The 19,663-nt window shown below is 47.3% G+C and overlaps 1 protein-coding gene across 1 annotated transcript in view; it reads right to left on the reverse strand.

Annotated features, from left to right (window-relative positions):
- Positions 1 to 38: 38 nt before the first annotated feature.
- LOC127580854 (polycomb group RING finger protein 3) overlaps positions 39 to 19,663 on the reverse strand; it is a 215,606-nt gene continuing 195,981 nt past the window's right edge. The window contains exon 10 of the mRNA XM_052034828.1: positions 39 to 129. Within this exon, the coding sequence (XP_051890788.1) occupies positions 97 to 129 (33 nt within the window). The 3' untranslated portion in view covers positions 39 to 96. The remainder of the gene's footprint in view (positions 130 to 19,663) is intronic.

Below are 19,663 nucleotides of genomic sequence, written 5' to 3' on the forward strand. Positions count from 1 at the left end.
TTGACGAAATGAAGTGGAGATTTAAAGGTCCCAGTACTCCACATCTGTTCATGGGAAGACAACATGGACTTGATGGGCCAAATGGTTTCCTCTGAGTTATAACAATTCTCTGATTTCATAACCTGAAACCTAGTGGAAGAAAAGGGAAAATACTGAGCACAGTTTACTGTTTCAGAAATTATCATCAATTTCACACATCATTACAGCAGAGTCCTTCCACAGTAGGCAGCAAGACCATCAGTCTCTCTGCCATCTTTGACCATGTCAACCATTCAAACCTCACTGCCTCCTCACCAGAGCTTTCCATCTCCAGGCCTCACTCCTGCTTCCCCCAACACAGTTACAAAAGCTTCTCTAAGAGCAGACACTGGAAACCTGAAAAAAGCTGAAAGTGCTGGAAACACTCAGCAGGTCAGTCAGCCTCTGTGGAGTTAACATCTCAGGACGTTGACCTTTCAGTGAAAACCTTTCAGTTCTGATGAACAGTCATTGACCTGAAATGTGAACTCTTCCTCTCTTGACAGCTGCTGCCTGACTTGCTGAGTGTTTCCAGCATTTCTGTTTTTAATAACAGAAGTCACTTTTTTTCTGGCTCAGGAAGAACCCAACCAGATAGTCATATGACACGTCCAAATGTAATCACACATCTGCCTCCACATCTGAACTGCCCAGACCATCCACCAACCCCAGTGCCCACTTTCCCTTTGTACCTCAATATTTTTTCAAAAGTTCTCCAAATGATTCCATGAGATAGATCATTGCAAATTCCAGCAACCCTCCCAAACCTTTACTTTTGGCTTTTCTTCAGGCTACTGGACACATTGCTGAGTTTAGGCCTCGATGTTTGCACATTCACCTACATTTGGCAGAAAATTATAGAAGATCCCAAGAGCTGGGAGCAGAAATGGACCATTCATTCCCCAAACCTGCTCCACCATTCAGTGACATCGCAACTGATCTGATTACATCTTTCCTCCTGAGTCGATATAGTCTCTTCCACCTCCTACCCCAGCCTTGAATATATGAGACTGAGAGGTATTGGTGTAGGTTTATTATTGTCACTTGTACCGAGGTACAGTGAAAAACTTGTCTTGCATACCGATCGTACAGATCAGTTCATTACACAGTGCATTGAGGTAGTACAGGGTAAAAACAATAACAGAATACAGAGTAAAGTGTCACAGCTACAGGGAAGTGGATTGCAGCTAGACAATAAGGTGCAAGGTCATAACAAGGTAGGTTGTGAGGTCAAGAGTCCATCTCATCGTATAAGGGAACTGTTCAATAGTCTTATCACAGTGGGATAGAAGCTGTCCTTGAGCCTGGTGTTACGTGCCCTCAGGCTCCTGTATCTTCTGCCTGATGGGAGAGGAGAGAAGAGACAATGACCCGGGGCGGGTGGGCTGATGGGTGGGTGATGTGCTGGGTGATGCGCTGGGCTGTGTCCACAACTCTCTGAGGTTTCTTGCGGTCCTGGGCAGAGCGGTCCTGGGCGAATTGCAGTGGGTCGAGGTTGTCTGGTAGGCTGGAGTTGATGCATGCCATGACCAGCCTCTCAAAGCACTTCATGATGGTGGATGTCAGAGCCACTGGTTGGTAGTCATTAAGGCATGGTACCTTGCTTTTCTTTGGCACTGGGATAATAGTGGTCTTAAACAGGTGTGAACCTCAGAATGAAGCAGAGAGAGGTTAAGTATGTCTGCAAATACCCCCACCAGCTGATCAGCACAAGATCTGAGCACACAGCCAGGGATACCTTCTGGGCCAGATGCTTTCCTCGTGTTCACTCTCCGGAAGACTGATCTTACATCCTCAATGGTGACCGTGGGCTCAGTTGCATTGCAGGCTGTCAGGGTGGGTGGTGACAACCAATTCCCTTCTGTTCAAAACGTGCATAGAATGTGTTAAGCTCATCAGGAAGGGATGCACTGTTGTCGACTATGCTGCCTGACTTTATTTTGTAGCATGTAAGCTCTGCCACAACTGATGGCTGGTCTGGGACTCTATTTTGAACCGGTATTGTCTCTTGGCATTCCTAATAGCTTTCCGGAGGTCGTATCTTGATTTCTTGTAAAGGTCAGGGTCACCTGATTGGAATGCAGCAGTCCTCAACTTCACTAGGGAGTGGATCTCCCGGTTCATCCATGGTTTCCGGTTTGGGAACACCCATGTCGTCCTCTTTGGTACACAGTCCTCAACACACTTGCTGATAAAGTCTGTGATGGTGGTGACATACTCATCAGCTGAGTCTTTGAACATGGACCAGTCCACTGACTCAAAGCAGTTGTATAGAAGCTCATCGATTTTGTCAGACCAGCACTGTACAACTCTCTGTACTGGATCCTCCCGTTTCAGTTTCCGTTTGTATGCAGGGAGAAGGGGCACAGCCTGGTGGTCAGGTTTACCAAAGTGGGGGCGGGGGGTGGCTCGAAAGGCATCTTTGGTTGTATAGCAACGGTCAAGAGTGTTTGGGCCCCTGGTGGGACAGGAGACGTGCTGGTGGTATTTTGGTAACCAACTCTTGAGGTTGGCCTGGTTGAAGTCACCCGAGGTCCTCAGAGTATCCTGTCTCAAGGTTGTTGACCACAGTTCATTGAGTGCAGGCTTCATGTCCGTCTGGGATGGGATGTAGACTGCCATCATGATAGCTGACGTGAACTTCTGTGGCAGATAGAATGGTCGACACTTCACCGTTAGGTATTCCAGGCTGGGTGAGCAGGAGCTTGCCAGGACCGTCACGTCCAAGCACCACAAGTTATTGATTAAGAAGCAGACCCCTCCACCTATAACTTTGCCCGAGGACGCTGTACGGTCCATTCGATGGATTGAGAAGCCCTCAGGCAGTATGGCACAGTCAGGTGAAGCAGGTGTGAGCCACGTTTCAGTGAGACACAGCACACAGCAGTCCCTCAGTTCTCTTTGGAGGTCAGTCTTACCCATAGTTCATCAACTTTGTTCTCAATGGCCTGGTCATTAGCTAGTAGTATGCTGGGGAGGGGGGGGGTTCTTGTATCCACACTGTTTCAGCCTCACCTGCAGCCCAGCCCTGTTACCCCACTGCCGAGGTAAGTGGCTGCGACTCATTGCTCTTGGACTGGAGCCACCGGGTAAGTGATTGCTTTAGGACAACCCTGTAAGACCTGGAGTGGATTCACCTGGACTGGAAGGTAAGTGACTGCTTGTGAACAGACTTGGAAGACCTGGAATAGATTCCGCTGGCCTGTGAGGTAAGTTGTTTCCATACAGGTCTGAAGGTCCTGAAGAAGAGTGATCTGCTGCAGCAGGTAAGTGGGGGTGTCTAGGGGGGCCTCGGCATCAGGACTCGGCCCCAGGTTCTCCGATCCGGAGGGGCCCCGGTGTCAGGCCCCAGCATCAGGCGTCCCCTCGGGACTCGGCCTCTACTGGTCAGGCCTTGCCTCGGGCCTTGCCTCGGGCCTCCACTGCCTCCAATGGATGGGCCTCTGGATAGGTTGGGACATGGGGGGTCGTCATCGGGCGCTCCCGATGGTCGGATCTTCACTCCAGGTTCTCAGGTGCTCCAGTGGGGTTCGGGGGTCGGATCTCGGTGGCGGGGGCTCCGTGGGGTCGCAGGTTTCCACGTGGATGGGCCCGTCCGAGGCCTTGCTGGTCACTTCCATCTAGGTCCACGAGTCGGGTCAGTTGATCAGTCGTTGCTGGAGGTCGGAAGATTGCCAGCCCTGTAAGAAGATTTAATCTTATAGAGGTGTACAAAATCATGAGATGCATAGACAGGGTGAATGCACTCTTTTTCCCAGGGTTGGGGAATCAAGAACTGGAGAGCACAGGTTTAGGTGAGAAGGGAAAGATTTACTAGGACCCTGAGGGGCAACTTCTTCACCCAGAGGGTGGTCCATACATGGAAAGAGCTGTCAGAGGAAGTGTTTGAGGCAGGTACATTAACAACATTTAAAAGGTACTTGAACAGGTACATAGATAGGAAAGGTTTAGAGGGATATGGGCAAACACAGGCACATGGGACTAGCTTGGATGGGCATCTTGGTTGGCATGGACCAGTTGGGCCGAAGGGCCTGTTTCCATGTTGTATAATTCTATGAGCCTACAAGGGGAGAGACTGTGCTTGATTTGATATTGGGAAATGAACCTGGTCAGGTGTCAGACCTCTCAGTGGGAGAGCATTTTGGAGATAGTGATCATAATTCTATCTCCTTTACGATAGCACTGGAGAGACAGGAACAGACAAGTTAGAAAAGCATTTAATTGGAGTAAGGGGAATTATGAGGCTCTCAGGCAGGAAATTGGAAGCTTAAATTGGGAACAGATGTTCTCAGGGAAAAATACGGAAGAAACGTGGCAAATGTTCAGGGGATATTTGTGTGGAGCTCTGCATAGACATGTTCCAATGAGACAGGGGAGTTACGATAGGGTACAGGGACCGTGGTGTACAAAGGCTGTAATAAATCTAGTCAAGAAGAAAAGAAAAGCTTACAAAAGGTTCAGAGAGCTAGGTAATGTTAGAGATCTGGAAGAGTATAAGGCTAACAGGAAGGAGCTTAAGAAGGAAATTAGGAGAGCCAGAAGGGGCCATGAGAATGCTTTGGCAGGCAGAATTAAGGAAAACCCCAAGGCATTCTACAGGTATGTGAAGAGCAAGAGGATAAGACGTGAAAGAATAGGACCTATCAAGTGTAATAGTGGGAAAATGTATGTGGATCTGGAGGAAATGGCAGAGGTACTTAAGGAATACTTTACTTCAGTATTCACTACGGAAAATGATCTTGGTGATTGTAGTGAGGACTTGCAGCAGACTGAAAAGCTTAAGCATGTAGATATTAAGAAAGAGAAGGTGCTGGAACTTTTGGAAAGCATCAAGTTGGATAAGTCGCCGGAACTGGATAAGATGTACCCCAGGCTGCTGTGGGAGGCGAGAGAGATTGCTGAGCCTCTGATGATGATCTTTGCATCATCAATGGGACGGGAGTTCCGGAGGATTGGAGGGTTGCAGATGTTGTTCCCTTATTCAAGAAAGGGAGTAGAGATAGCCCAGGAAATCATAGACCAGTGAGTCTTACCTCAGTGGTTGGTAAGCTGATGGAGAAGATCCTGAGAGGCAGGATTTATGAACATTTGGAGAGGTATAATATGATCAGAAATAGTCAGCATGGCTTTGTCAAGGGCAGGTCCTGCCTTACGAGCCTGATTGAATTTTTTGAGGATGTGACTAAACACATCGATGAAGGGAGAGCAGTAGATGTAGTGTATATGGATTTCAGCAAGGCATTTGATAAGGTACCCCATGCAAGGCTTATTGAGAAAGTAAGGAGGCATGGGATCCAAGGGTGGATCCAGAACTGGCTGGCCCACAGAAGGCAAAGAGTGGTTGTTGACAGGTCATATTCTGTGTGCAGGTCGGTGACCAGTGGTGTACTTCAGGGATCTGTACTGGGACCCTTGCTCTTTGTAATTTTTATAAATGACCTGGATGAGGAAGTGGAGGGATGGGTTAGTAAATTTGTTGATGACACAAAGGTTGGGGGTGTTGTGGATAGTGTGGAGGGCTGTCAGAGGTTACAGCGGGACATAGATAGGATGCAAAACTGAGCTGAGAAGTGGCAGATGGAGTTCAACCCAGATAAGTGTGAAGTGGTTCATTTTGGTAGGTCCAATATGATGGCAGAATATAGTATTAATGCTGAGGCTCTCGGCAGTGTGGAGGATCAGAGGGATCTTGGGGTCCAAGTCCATAGGACGCTCAAAGCAGCTGCACAGGTTGACTCTGTGGTTAAGAAGGCATACAGTGTATTGCCCTTCATCAATCGTGGAATTGAATTTAGGAGCTGAGAGATAATGTTGCAGCTATATCAGACCCTGGTCAGACCCCACTTGGAGTACTGTGCTCAGTTCTGGTCGCCTCACTACAGGAAGGATGTGGAAGCCATAGAAAGGGTGCAGAGGAGATTTACAAGGATGTTGCCTGGATTGGGGAGCATGCCTTATTGGGAGGTTTCGTGAGTTTCACTTCGGCAGGCGTCAGGACTTCGGAACAGATAAGTTTTTCTTTTTTCTTATATAAGGTTTTTATTTTAAGGTTTTGTTTTATAAGGTTCTTTTTGATAAGTTTTTTAATATAAATTCTCATCAGGAATAGTGGGGGCAGGACTGCGCAGGCGCATGACGTCAGCAGGTAAAGCGCGGGCAGTTTAAAAAGCAAACCGCCATATCCAGTGGGCAGCGTTGGAGTGGGCAGCTGAGTGAGAGGGAGCAGAGTGATTTGGGCTTTGGCTCAAGGGGCTTTGGCTCAAGCGGCTTTGGCTTAAAGGGGTGAGGCAGGTGAGTAGCGGGTTATAAATTTTTAAGTAGGGAAAAACTAGGTAGGGGAAGAAAAAAAGAATTAGTTCAGATGGAGGACATGGTGATGTGCTGCAGCTGCTTGATGTGGGAGATCGTGGACCTTGCTGCGGTCCAAGATGGTCATGTCTGCAGTAAGTGCTTGAGGCTGGAGGAACTTCAGCTCAAAATTGATGAGCTGGAGTTACAGCTTCAAACACTGCACAGCATCAGGGAGGGAAAGAGTTATGTAGATACTGTACATAAGGAGACAGTCACCCCCTTTAAAGCAGGTACTTCTGGAGTCCAGGAAGTAGATAGAAGGGTGACCGTCAGGGAGAGAAAAGGAAAAAGAAAACGAACAGGCAGATCGAGCAGAGGACCCCGGAGGCTGTTCCTCTCAATAACAGGTTTTCCGCTTTGGAATCTGTTGAGGGGGATGACCTGCCGGGGCCTAGCAGCAGTAGCCAGGTCTGTGGCACAGGGACCGGTGCTGCTGCTCAGAAGAGAAGGGAGAAGAGGAAGGCAGTAGGGATAGGGGACTCAATAGTCAGGGAAACAGATAGGAGGTTCTGTGGCAGTGAGCATGAATCCCAGATGGTATGTTGCCTCCCAGGTGCCAGGGTCCAGGATGTCTCTGACTGGGTCCGCAGAATTCTTGAGAGGGAGGGAGAACAGCCAGAAGTCGTGGTTCATGTTGGTACCAATGACGTAGATAGGAAGAGGGATGAGGGCCTGAAAAGTGAGTTTAGGGAGCTAGGCAGAAGGCTGAAGAACAGGACCTCAAGGGTAGCGATCTCGGGATTGCTGCCAGTGCCTCGCGATAGTGAAGGTAGGAATAGGAAGAGATGGCAAATAAATGAGTGGCTGAGAAGTTGGTGCAGGAGGGAAGGTTTTAGATTTTTGGAACATTGGGATCTCTTCTGGGGAAGGTGGGACCTGTACAGAGAGGACAGGTTACACCTGAACCCGAGGGGGGCCAATATCCTTTCAGCCAGGTTTAGTAGGGTGGTTCGGGAGGGTTTAAACTAGTTTGCGAGGAGGAAGGGAACTGGAGGAGTAGGTCAGAGGAAGAAGGGGATGGGGAAAAGTCAGATCTGACAGGCAGAGAGGCTTTGAGGAAGGAGAAGCAGAGTACAGGCTATAAAAGTAGTAAGGTGGGTGGGCTAAAGTGCATTTACTTAAATGCGAGAAGTATCAGGAATAAGGGAGATGAACTGAGAGCTTGGATAAGTACATGGGACTATGATATTGTGGCTATCACAGAGACATGGCTGACATCAGGGCAGGAATGGATATTGAATATTCCTGGTTTTCAGTGTTTTAAAAGTGATGGGGGGGGGAGAAGAGGAGGAGAGGTGGCAATACTGGTCAGGGACACTGTTACAGCTGCAGAAAGGGTGGATAATGTAGAATGATCCTCTCTGGAGTCAATATGGGTGGAAGTTAGGAACAAGAAAGGATCAGTTACTCTACTGGGAGTATTCTATAGGCCCCCTGGTAGCAGCAAGGATACTGAGGAGCAGAATGGGAGGCAGATTTTGGAAAGGTGCAAGAATAACAGGGTTGTTATCATGGGAGACTTCAACTTCCCAAATATTGATTGGGACCTGCTTAGTACCAAAGGTTTAGATGGGGCAGAGTTTGTTAAGTGTGTCCAGGAGGGATTCCTGTCACAGTATGTTGACAGGCCGACTAGAGGGGATGCCATATTAGATCTAGTTTTAGGTAATGAACTGGGTCAGGTGACAGATCTATCAGTGGGTGAGCATTTGGGGGACAGTGACCACTGCTCCATAACCTTTAGAATTGTCATGGACAGGGATAGGAGCAGAGAGGATGGGAAGATATTTAATAATTATAGCTTGTGTGTTTCGCGGGCTTTTCTTTTACAGAAGGAGCCTGGGAGCCGTTGGAGCAGCGGGTCCCCTTCAGGTCCGGTGAGAGTCTTTTAAAAGCTTAACATGTGGAGGGCAACTGAAGGGTTAAACAGAGTGTTGAGTGGTTGATTAGAGAGAGCAGTACTTGAGGTAATTGGCAGGGACAAATATAAGGAGGGGTATCTGAAGAGAAGTGGCCAGTGTGTGAGTGGCTCAGGGTTAGGAGTGGAGCTCTGAGGCTTTGGTGAGCAGAGGGTGAGGATGAGCTTACCCCCAGAGAGGTAGGGCTGGTAAATTCCTTTAATTTAAATAACTTAGGAGTAGGTAGTGATGGCAGCAGTTAGGGCAGTCGTGTGCTCCATATGCAGTATGTGGGAAGTCAGGGACAACACACTTGTCCCTGATGACCACACCTGTAAAAGGTGCATCCAGCTGCAGCTCCTGACAAACTGAGTTAGGGATCTGGAGCTGGATGAACTCTGGATCATTCATGAGGCAGAGGTAGAAATAGACAGGAGTTTCAGGGAGATAGTCACCCCTAAGTCAGGAAACAGGTAACTGGGTGACTATCAGGAAAGGGAAGGGGTATAGACAGAGGTCAGAGCACCCCTGTGGCCGTTCTCATCAATAAGTATACTGTTTTGGATACTGCTGGTGGGGACGACCTACCAGGGACAAGCTGCAGTGGTTGCGTCTCTGGCACCGAGACGGGACCCTTGGCTCAGAAAGGAAGGAGGGAAAAGAAGAGAACTGTAGTGATAGGGGATTTGATAGTTAGGGGGACAGATAGGAGGTTCTGTGGGGGAGATCGAGAATCCTGGATGGTCTGTTGCCTCCCTGGTGCCAGGGTCTGTGATATCTCAGATCGAGTTCTCAATATTCTCAGGAGGAAGGGTGAGCAGCCAAATGTCATGGTCCACGTAGGGACCAGTGACGTGGATAGGAAAAGGGAGGAGGTCCTGCAAAGAGTTTAGAATTGGGTGCAAAGCTGAAGGACAGGAGCTCCAAGGTTGCAATCTCAGGATTGCTACCCGTGCCACGAGCTAGTGAGGCTAGAAATAGGAGGATCATGTGGCTAAGGAATTGGTGCAGGAGGGAGGGCTTTATGTTTCTAGACAATTGGGCTTTGTTCCAGGGAAGGTGGGACCTGTTCTGATGGGATGGTTTGCACCTGAACTGGAGGGGGACAAACATTCTTGCGGGTAGGTTTGCTAGTGCTGCTCCGGGGGGTTTAAACTAGATTTGAGGGGGAGGGGAACCAGAGTGTTAGAGCAGATAGTGAGATGGAGGAGGAAAAAGGTCATGCGAGGACTGCAGGTATCGACAGAAATCAAAGCTTTGTACATGATAGAAATGTTCTCGGGTGCATCTATTTCAATGCAAGAAGTATTGTAGATAAAGCAGATGAGCTTCGGGTGTGGATTGGCATGTGGGATTATGACATTATTGCTATTAGTGAGACTTGGATGCAGGAAGGGCAGGACTGGCAGCTTAATGTTCCGGGGTTCTGTTGTTTCAGACGTGATAGAGGGGGGAGGGATGAAAGGGGGAGAAGTGGCATTACTGGTCAGGGAAAATATTACAGCTGTGCGTAGGCAGGACAGCCCGGAGGGCTCGTCTACAGAGGCCATATGGATGGAGCTGAGGAACAGGAAAGGTGTGACCACAGTAATAGGGTTGTATTATAGACGGCCCAATAGTCAGAGAATTGGAGGAACAAATCTGTACTGAGATAGCAGACCGATGTAAGAAACAAAGTTTTGATAGTAGGGGATTTTAACTTTCCACATATTGACTGGGACTCCCACATTGTGAAAGGGCTGGATGGCTTGGAACTTGTCAAATGTATTCAGGAAAGTTTTCTAAACCAATATATAGAGGTACCAATGAGAGAGAATGCAATACTTGATCTCCTATTAGGGAACCAGACACTTCAAGTGACAGAAGTATGTGTAGGTGAGCATTTTGGGTCCAGTGACCATAATGTCATTAGTTTCAAGTTAATTATGGATAAGGACAGGTCTGGTCCTTGGGTTGAGGTTCTAAATTGGAGAAAGGCCAATTTTGTGGAAATGAGGAAGGATCTAGGAAGAGTGGATTGGGATAAGTTGTTTTCTGGCAAGGATGTGCTCAGTAAGTGGAAGGCCTTCAAAGGTGAAATTTTGGGAGTACAGAGTTTGCATGTTCCTGCCAGGATTGAAGGCAAAGTTAAAAAGCAAAGGGAACCTTGGTTTTCAAGGGATATTGGCAATCTGGTTAAGAAAAAGGTGTATAGCAGGTATAGGCAACTAGGAGCAAATGAGGTACTTGAAGAGTATAGAAAAAGTAAGAAAATACTAAAGGAAATCAGGAAGGCAAAAAGAAGACATGAGGTTGCTTTGGCAGATAATGTGAAGGTAAACCCGAAGGGTTTCTACAAGTATATGAAGAATAAAAGGATAGTAAGGGACAAAATTGGTCTCCTAGAAGATCAGAGCGGTTGTCTGTGTGCAGCCTCAGGAGATGGGGGAGATCTTAAACAATTTATTTGCATCAGTATTTACTCAGGAAACTGGCATAGTGGATATGGAAGGAAGGGAAACAGGCAATAGTGTCATGGAACATAGAGATTAAAGAGGAGGAGGTGCCTGCTGCCTTACAGTGAATAACAGTAGATAAATCCCCTGGGCCTGATAAGATAGTTCCTTGGACATTGAGGGAGACTAGTGTAGAAATTGCAGGGGTCCTGGCAGATATATTTAAAATGTCCTTAGCCACGGGTGTGGTGCCAGAGGACTGGAGGGTAGCTCATGTTGTTCCGTTTTTTTAAAGGATCTAAAAGTAAACCAGGTAATTACAGGCCAGTGAGCCTGACATCAGTAGTGGGTAAATTATTGGAAGGTGTTCTGAGAGATCGGATATACAAGTATTTGGACAACCAAGGGCTGATTAAGAATAGTCAGCATGGCTTTGTGTGTGGTAGATCATGTTTAACGAATCTTGTAGAGTTTTTTTGAGGAGATTACCAAGATGTGGATGTTGTCTACATGAACTTTAATAAGACCTTTGACAAGGTCCCACATGGGAGGTTAGTTCAGAAGGTTCAGACACTAGGTATCCATGGAGAGGTTGTAAACTGGATTCGAAATTGGCTGTGTGGGAGAAGACAGAGTGGTAGTGGATGATCGTCTCTGACTGGAGGTCTGTGACTAGTGGTGTGCCTCAGGGATTTGTGCTGGGGCCATTGTTGTCTAAATCAATGAGCTAGATGATAATGTAGTAAATTGGATCAGCAAGTTTGCTGATGATACTAAGATTGGAGCTGTTGTGGACAGCGAGGAAGGCTTTCAAATCTTGCAGAGGGATCTGAACCAACTGGAAGAATGGGCCAGAAAATGGCAGATGGAATTTATTGCAGACAAGTGTGAGGTGTTGCATTTTGGAAGGACAAATCAAGGTAGGACATACACAGTAAATGGTAGGGCACTGAGGACTGCAGAGGAACAAAGGGATCTGGGAGTTCAGATACATAATTCCCCGAGTGGTGTTGCAGGTAGACAGGGTTGTAAAGAAGGCTTTTGGCATCCTGGCATTCATAAATCAAAGTATTGAGTATAGGAGTTGGGATGTTATGGTGAGGTTGTATAAGACATTGAGGCCAAATTTGGAGTATTGTGTGCAGTTCTGGTCACCTAACCATAGGAAGGCTATTTGTAAGATTGAAAGAGTGCAGAGGAGATTTACTAGAATGTTGCCGGGTCTTCAGGAGTTGAGTTACAGGGAAAGATTGAACAGGTTAGGAATTTATTCCTTGAAGTGTAGAAGAATGAGGGGAGATTTGATAGAGGTTTACAAAATTGAGGGGTATAGACAGAGTTAATGCGAGTAGGCTCTTTCCACCTAGATTAGGAGAGATAAGTACGATAGGACATGGGTTTAGGGTGAAAGGGGAAAGGTTTAGGGGGAACTTCTTCACTCAGAGTGGTGGGTCTGTGGAACGAGCTGCCATCTGATGTAGTAAATGCAGGCTCACTCTTGAGTTTTAAGAATAAATTGGATAGCTACATGGACAGGAGAGGTCTGGAGGGCTATGGACTGGGTGCAGGTAAATGGGACTAGCGGGATAACATTTCAGCACAGGCTAGAAGGGCCGAATGGTCTGTTTTTCTGTGCTGTAGTGTTCTATGGTTCTAATTGGGGAAAGGCGAATTGAGGCTATAAGGCTAGAACTTGAGAGTGTAAATTGGGATGACATTTTTAAGGGAAATGTACTATAGAGATGTGGTCGATGTTCAGGGATCTCTTGCAGGAAGTTGGGGATAAATTTGTCCTGGTGAGGCAGAAGGAATGGCAGGGTGAAGGAACCGTGGGTGACGAGAGGGGTGGAACAACTAGTTAGGAAGAAGGCGGCAGCATACATAAGGTGTAAGCAGCAAGGATCAGACAGGGCCTGTGAGGAATATAGAGTAGCAAGGAGGGAACTTAAAGGGCTGAGGAGAGCGAGAAGGGGACATGAAAAGGCTTTGGCGAGTAGGGTTAAGGAGAATCCCTAGGCTTTTTTCACATACGTGAAGAGCAGAAGGATGGCTAAAGTAAAGGTAGGACTGATTTGAGACAAAGGTGGGAAGATGTGCCTGGAAGCTGTGGAAGTGGGTAAGGTTCTCAATGAATACTTCTCTTCAGTATTCACCAAAGAGAGGGGCCTTGATGACACTGAGGACAGTGTTGGTAAGGTTAATGTTCTAGAGTATGTAGATATCAAGAGGATGTGTTGGAGCTGTTAGAAAATATTAGGACAGATAAGTCCCGGGGGCCTGACAAAATATTCCCCAGGCTGCTTTGGGAGGCTAGGGAGGAGATTGCTGAACTGTTGGCTAGGATCTTTGAGTCCTCATTGTCCACAGGGATGGTACTAGAGGATTGGAGGGTGGCGAATGTTGTCCCCTTATTCAAAAAAGGTAGTAGGGATAGTCCAGGGAATTACAGACCAGTGAGCCTTAGGTCTGTGGTGGGTAAGCTGTTGGAAAGGATTCTAAGAGATAGGATCTATGATCATTTAGAGAAGCATGGACTGATTAGGGACAGCCAGCATGGCTTTGTGAAGGGAAGATCTTGCCTCACTGGCCTGATAGGGTTCTTTGAGGAGGTGACTAGGAAGATTGAGGGTAGTGCAGTAGATGTGGTCTACATGGATTTTCGTAAGGCATTTGATAAGGTTCTGCATGGTACAAGAAGGTCAGAGGCCAAAGGATCCAGGGAGGCTTGGCCATCTGGATTCAGAATTGGCTTGCCTGTAGAAAGCAAAGGGTTGTGGTGGAGGGAGTGCATTTGGATTGGAGGACTGTGACTAGTGGTGTCCCACAAGGATTGGTTCTGGGACCTCTACCTTTTGTGATATTTATTAATGACTTGGATGAGGGGGTGGAAGGGTGGGTTAGCAAGTTTGCAGATGACAAAGATCGGTGGTGTTGTGGATAGTGCGGAGGGCTGTCGAAGCTTACAGAGGGATATTGATAGGATGCAGAGCTGGGCTGAGAAGTGACAGATGGAGTTCAATCCAGAGAAGTGAGGTGGTACACTTTGGAAGGACAAACTCCAAGGTGGAATACAAGATAAATGGCAGGATTCTGGGGAGTGTAGAGGAGCAGAGGGATCTGGGGGTTCATATCCACAGATCACTGAAAGTTGCCACATAGGGTAGTTAAGAAAGCTTATGGGATGTTAGCTTTCATAAGTCGTGGGATCGAGTTTAAGAGCTGCAAAGTAATGATGCAGCTTTACAAAACTCTAGTTAGACCACACTTAGAGTACTGTGTCCAGTTCTGGTTGCCTCATTATAGGAAGGATGTGGAGGTGTTGGAGAGGGTGTACAGGAGATTTACCAGGATGCTGCCTGGATGAGAGTATGGATTATATGGAGAGACTATATGGCTTCTCTCATTGGAGAGGAGGATGAGGGGAGACATGATAGAGGTATACAAAATATTAAGAGGAATAGATAGTGGACAGTCAGTGCCTCTTCCCCAGGGCACCAATGCTCAATACAAGAGGACATGGCTTTAAGGTAATGGGGGGGGGGGGGGGCAGGGGGAAGTTCAAGGGAGACATCAGAGGGAGGTTTTCACCCAGAGTGGTTCGTGCATGGAATGCACTGCCTGGGGTGGTGGTGGAGGCTGATATGTTTGTCAAGTTCAAGAGATTGTTAGATAAGCATATGGAGGAGTTTAAGATAGAGGGGTATGTGGGAGGAAGGGGTTAGATAGTCTTTGCTGAGGTTTAAAGGTCAGCACAACATGGTGGGCCAAAGGGCATGTATTGTGCTGTATTGTTCTATGGTTCTAAAACAGATTGAGGGAACTTGGCCTTTTCTCCTTGGAGTTAGAGGATGAGGTAACCTGATAGAGGTGTATAAGATAAGAGGCATTGATCATGTGGATAGTCAGAGGCTTTTCCCAGGGCTGAAATGGTTGCCACAAGAGAACACAGGTTTAAGGTGCTGGGGAGTAGGTACAGAGGAGATGTCAGGGGTAAGTTTTTTACTCAGTGGTGAGTGTGTGGAATGGGCTGCCGGCAACGGTGGTGGAGGCGGATACGATAGGGTCTTTTAAGAGACTTTTGGATAGTACATGGAGTTGGGAAAAATACAGGGCTATGGGTAAGCCTAGTAATTTCTAAGGTGGGGACATGTTCGGCACAGCTTTGTGGGCCGAAGGGCCTGAATTGTGCTGTAGGTTTTGTTTCTGTAGAGCAGGTTCACCACAGTAACCTCCTCCCACTGCACGGTGGCAACACTTACCCCCCCTGGTCCTGGATCTGACCACATTGACTGCTTGACCTACTGACCCCTGACCTGTCCTCCTGACCTTCACACTAAGCCACTGCTCGTTACTGGCCAGCTGCAGGTGATGTCCTTCCTACTTTGAGCTTTGCCTGATGTGTAACTTTAAGGTGAGGGGGGGTTTAAAGGAGATGTGGGGGGCAGGTTTTTTACAGAGCAGTGGGTGCCTGGACTATGCTGCCAGGGGTGGGGGTGGAGGCAGATACGACAGGTGTTCAGGAGGCTGTTAGACAGACATGGAACAGGCAGGGATTGGAGGGAGATGGACCGTGTGCAGGTGGATGGGAATCGTTTAATTTGACATCATGGTTAGCACCAACATGGTGGGCTGAAGGGCCTGTTCCTGTGCTGTACTGTTCCATGTTCCATGACCTGTGTATTCTGTTAGTGATTTAGTGCAGCATGTTTTCTGGTCTTGTTCTAACACTATTACCAGGGACAGTTTGCAGCACAGAAGCAGTCATCACTTGTCCTCCACTGCAGCTGAGCCTCAACCCTCCATCTCGATCCTTCACCACCAGCCTCTCAGACTTCCCCTTCGAAGCACCTCTGCTGTTCATGCCCCCACCACCAGGTGGTGCTGAGTTCCACATTCCCTGAATCCCTGGGAGCAGTAACCTTCCAGCTGCCAATAACCAACTCAGCTCACCATCCTCACACTTGGAATAAGACTTTTATTGTGCCATTTTCTCAATTTCACCAAATCAAAGTCACACTCTGCAACTCATTCACCCTTTCTCTCCCACCATCATCTACAGAGTCCTGCTCTTCAGGACTTGCATGTGTTAAACAGCGTAACTCACCTCAGTAAAGCCATAGAACCATACAGCACAAAACAGGCCCTTTGGCCCACCATGTTGTGCCATCCATCGTGCCATCCATCAAACCACCCTCACACTATCTAACCCTTTCCTCCTGCATATCCCTCTCTCTCATTCCTCCATGTGCCTATCCAACAAACTCTTGAACCTGTCCAATGTATCTGCCTCCACCACCACCCCAGGCAGTGCATTCCATGCACCAACCACTCTCTGGGTGAAAAACCTCCCCCTGAACCTCCCATCATAACCTTAAAGCCATGCCCTCTCTTCTTGAGCATTGGTGCCCTGGGAAGGAGGTGCTGGCTCCTCTCAATATTTTATATATCTCTATCATGTCTCCTCTCATCCTCCTCCTTTCCAGTGAATAAAACCCTAGCACCTTAAGCCTCTCCTCATATTCCATACACTCTAATCCAGGCAGCATCCTGGTAAATCTCCTCTGTACCCTCTCCAACGCCTCCCCATCCTTCCTATAATGCGGCGACCAAAACTGAACAGTTCTCTTAAGTGTGGTCTAACTAGAGTTTTGTAAAGCTGCATCATCACTTCGCGGCTCTTAAACTCAGTCCCACGACTTATGAAAGCTAACATCCCATAGGCCTTAACTGCTCTATCCACCTGTGAGGCAACTTTCAGTGAACTGTGAATATGAACCCCCAGATCCATCTGCTCCTCTACACTGCCAAGTACCTTGCCATTTACCCTGTACTCTGCCCTGAAGTTTGTCCTTCCAAAGTGTACCACCCCACACTTCCCCAGATTGAACTCCATCTGCTACTTGTCAGCCCAGCTCTGCATCCTATCAATATCTCTCTGTAAGCTCTGACAGCCCTCCACACTATCCACAACACCACCGATCTTAGTGGCATCCATGAACTTACTAACTCAGCCTTCCACCCCTCATCCAAGTCACTTTTGAAAACCTGGTTGATTTTAAAAAGCTGTCAAGTTTGAATACTAAATGAAATTGTTTTAATTGGGTAAAATAAATACTAACACTTCTGATTTGCAAATGACATTTCAGTTTAGAATTATTAGAGGATCCAATGTGGGATAAAGTTTGACAAAAATTGTTTAGGTTCACTTGAGAAAAGAACTGTTGATGATGGAAATTAATAAGTTAAATAATTGACAAAACAACAGCTCAAGTTTCCTGGTCTTCTTTCAGTTGGATGCTCACAGTGGGTTCTGGCTGGAATTGGGATGATTGGTGATTTCACCACCAACCTGGAGATCACAGTACTGTGAATAATGAACATTGTTGGTTAACAACCCATGGACTCCGAGACTCAGAATTACACAGATGGGTGCTTTCAGTCTAGCTCATCCATGCTGACCATGACCTGATTGACACCAATCCCGTTTGCCCACATTAGGCCTGCATCCCTTCCCTCCCCAAGTACCTTTTAAATGTTGTAATTGTATCTGCCTCCACCACCTCCTCTGGCAGCAAGTTCCAGATCCCCACTGCCCTCTGTGAAAATTTACCCCTCAAATCTCCTTTAAATTCCTCCCCTCTCACATTAGGCCTGTGCCCTCCAGTTCTAGATTCCCCAGACCTGGGATAACAACTCTTTCTATCCTATCTATGCCTCTCAACATTTTATAAACTGCTAAACAGTCATCCCACAGCCTCCAACGTCCTAGTGAGAATAAACCCACCTTAACCAATCTCTCCTTATAACCACAGTCCTCCGTTTCAGGCAAGAGCCTGGGTAATCTCTTCTGCACTCTCTCCACTGCTACCACATCCTACCTGTAGTGTGGTGACCAGAACTGTACACAGTGCTCCAAGTGCTGTCTGCCCAGAGTTTTGTGCAGATGCAGCATGTCCCAACTCTTACATTCAGTGCATTGACCTTTGAAGGCAAGCACACCAAATGTCTTCACCATCCTACCCACCTGTGTCACCACTTTCAGGGACCTATGGTCTTGCACCTGAGGTATCTCCGTACATCAACTCTCCTCAGGTCCCTGCCATTTACTCTGTCCTCCCAGAATTTGTCTTCACAAACTGCATTCTCACACTTGCCAGGATTAAATTCAATCTGTCATTGCTCTGCCCAACCTCCTAGCTGATAGTTTGATTAGTTTTAAACTAATTATGGGAAGGGACAGAACTGGTCCACAGGTTCAAGTTCTAAATTGGGGCAAGGCAGATTTTGATGGTATGAGACAGGAGCTTGCAAAGGTTGATTGGAGTACATTGTTTTCAGACAAAGGGACCATGGGCCAGTGGGAGGTTTTTAAAGGTGAGACAGTGAGAGCTCAAGGTCTGCGTGTTCCTGTTAGAGTGAAGGGCAAGGCTGGTAGGAATAGGGAACTCTGGATGATGAGGGATATTGAGGCCCTGACCAGGAAAAAGGAGGCGGCATGGGTCAGGTACCAGCAGCTGGGATCAAGTGAATCTCTGGAGGAGTACAGGGGATGCAGGAGTGTACTCAAGGAGGAAATCAGGAGGGCAAAAAGGATGCATGAGATAGCTTTGTCAGAGAAGATTAAGGAAAATCCAAAGAGATTTTATATTAAGGGAAAAAGAATAACTAGAGGGAACAGGCCTCAAAGATCAAAGGGGATGCCTTTGTGTGGTGCTGCAGGAGATGGGTGAGGTCTTCAATGAATATGTCTCCTCTGTTTTTAATGTGGAGAAAGATGTGATGACTTTTGGAACCAGGAAAAGTAAATGGGGAGGTCTTTGGGATAGTCTGCATTACAGTGGAGGTGGTGCTGGATGTCTTAAAAGGTATGAAGGTAGACAAATCTACAGGGCCTGACCAGGTATATCCAAGAACACTGTGGGAGGCTAGAGAAGAAATTGTGGGAGCCCTAGCAGAGATATTTGCATTATCGTTAGCCACGGGTGAGGTGCTGGTAGACTGAAGGTAGCGAATGTTGTGCCTTTATTCAAGAAGGACGGCAAAGAAAAACTTGGGAATTATGGACCAGTAAGTCTAACATGGTGGTAGGTAAGTTACTGGAGAGGATTCTGAGGGATAAAGTATACGTACATCTGGAAAGACGGGTTGATTAGGGGTAGTCAGCATGGCTTTGTACATGGGAGATCATGTCTTACAAACTTGAGTTTTTTGATGAGGTGACCAAGAAAGTTGAGGGCAGGGTGGTAGACGTGGTTTATATGGACTTCAGTAAGGTCTTTGATAAGGTTGCACATGGTGGGCTGCTCTGGAAGGTTAGATCACATGGGATCCAAGGAGAGCTGGCTAACTGAATACACAGTTGGCTTGATGGTAGAAAGCAGCAGGTGATGGTGGAAGGTTGTTTCTCAGACTGGAGACCGTGACCAGTGGTGTGCCTCGGGGGTCGGTGCTGGGCCCATTGTTGTTTGTCATCCATATCAACGATTTGGATGAGAATGTACAAGGCAGGGTTTGCAGATGACACTAAAATAGGTGATACAGTGGGCAATGAAGAAGGTTACCAAAAATTACAGGGGGATCTTGATCAGCTGAGTAAGTGGGCTGAGGAATGGCAAATGGAGTTTAATTTGGATAAGTGCGAGGTGTTGCATTTTGGAAAGTCAAATCCAGGTAGGACTTTCACAGTGAACGGCAGGGCCCCGGGGAGTGCTGTAGAACAGGGACCTAGGAGTACACGTACATGGGTCCCTGAAAAGTGGAGTCACAGGTAGACAGGGTGGTGAAGGTAGTTTTGGCATGCTGGCCTTCAGTCAGGGCATTGAGTATAAAAGTTGGGAGGTCATGGTGCAGTTGTACAGGATGCTGGTGAGGCCACACTGGGAGTACTGTGTTCAGTGTTGGTTGTCCTGCTATAGGAAAGATGTTATTAAACTGGAAAGAGTGCAGAAAAGATTTCCAAGG

Source organism: Pristis pectinata, chromosome 2 (genome assembly GCF_009764475.1).
Source record: "Pristis pectinata isolate sPriPec2 chromosome 2, sPriPec2.1.pri, whole genome shotgun sequence".
Lineage (NCBI taxonomy): Eukaryota > Metazoa > Chordata > Chondrichthyes > Rhinopristiformes > Pristidae > Pristis > Pristis pectinata.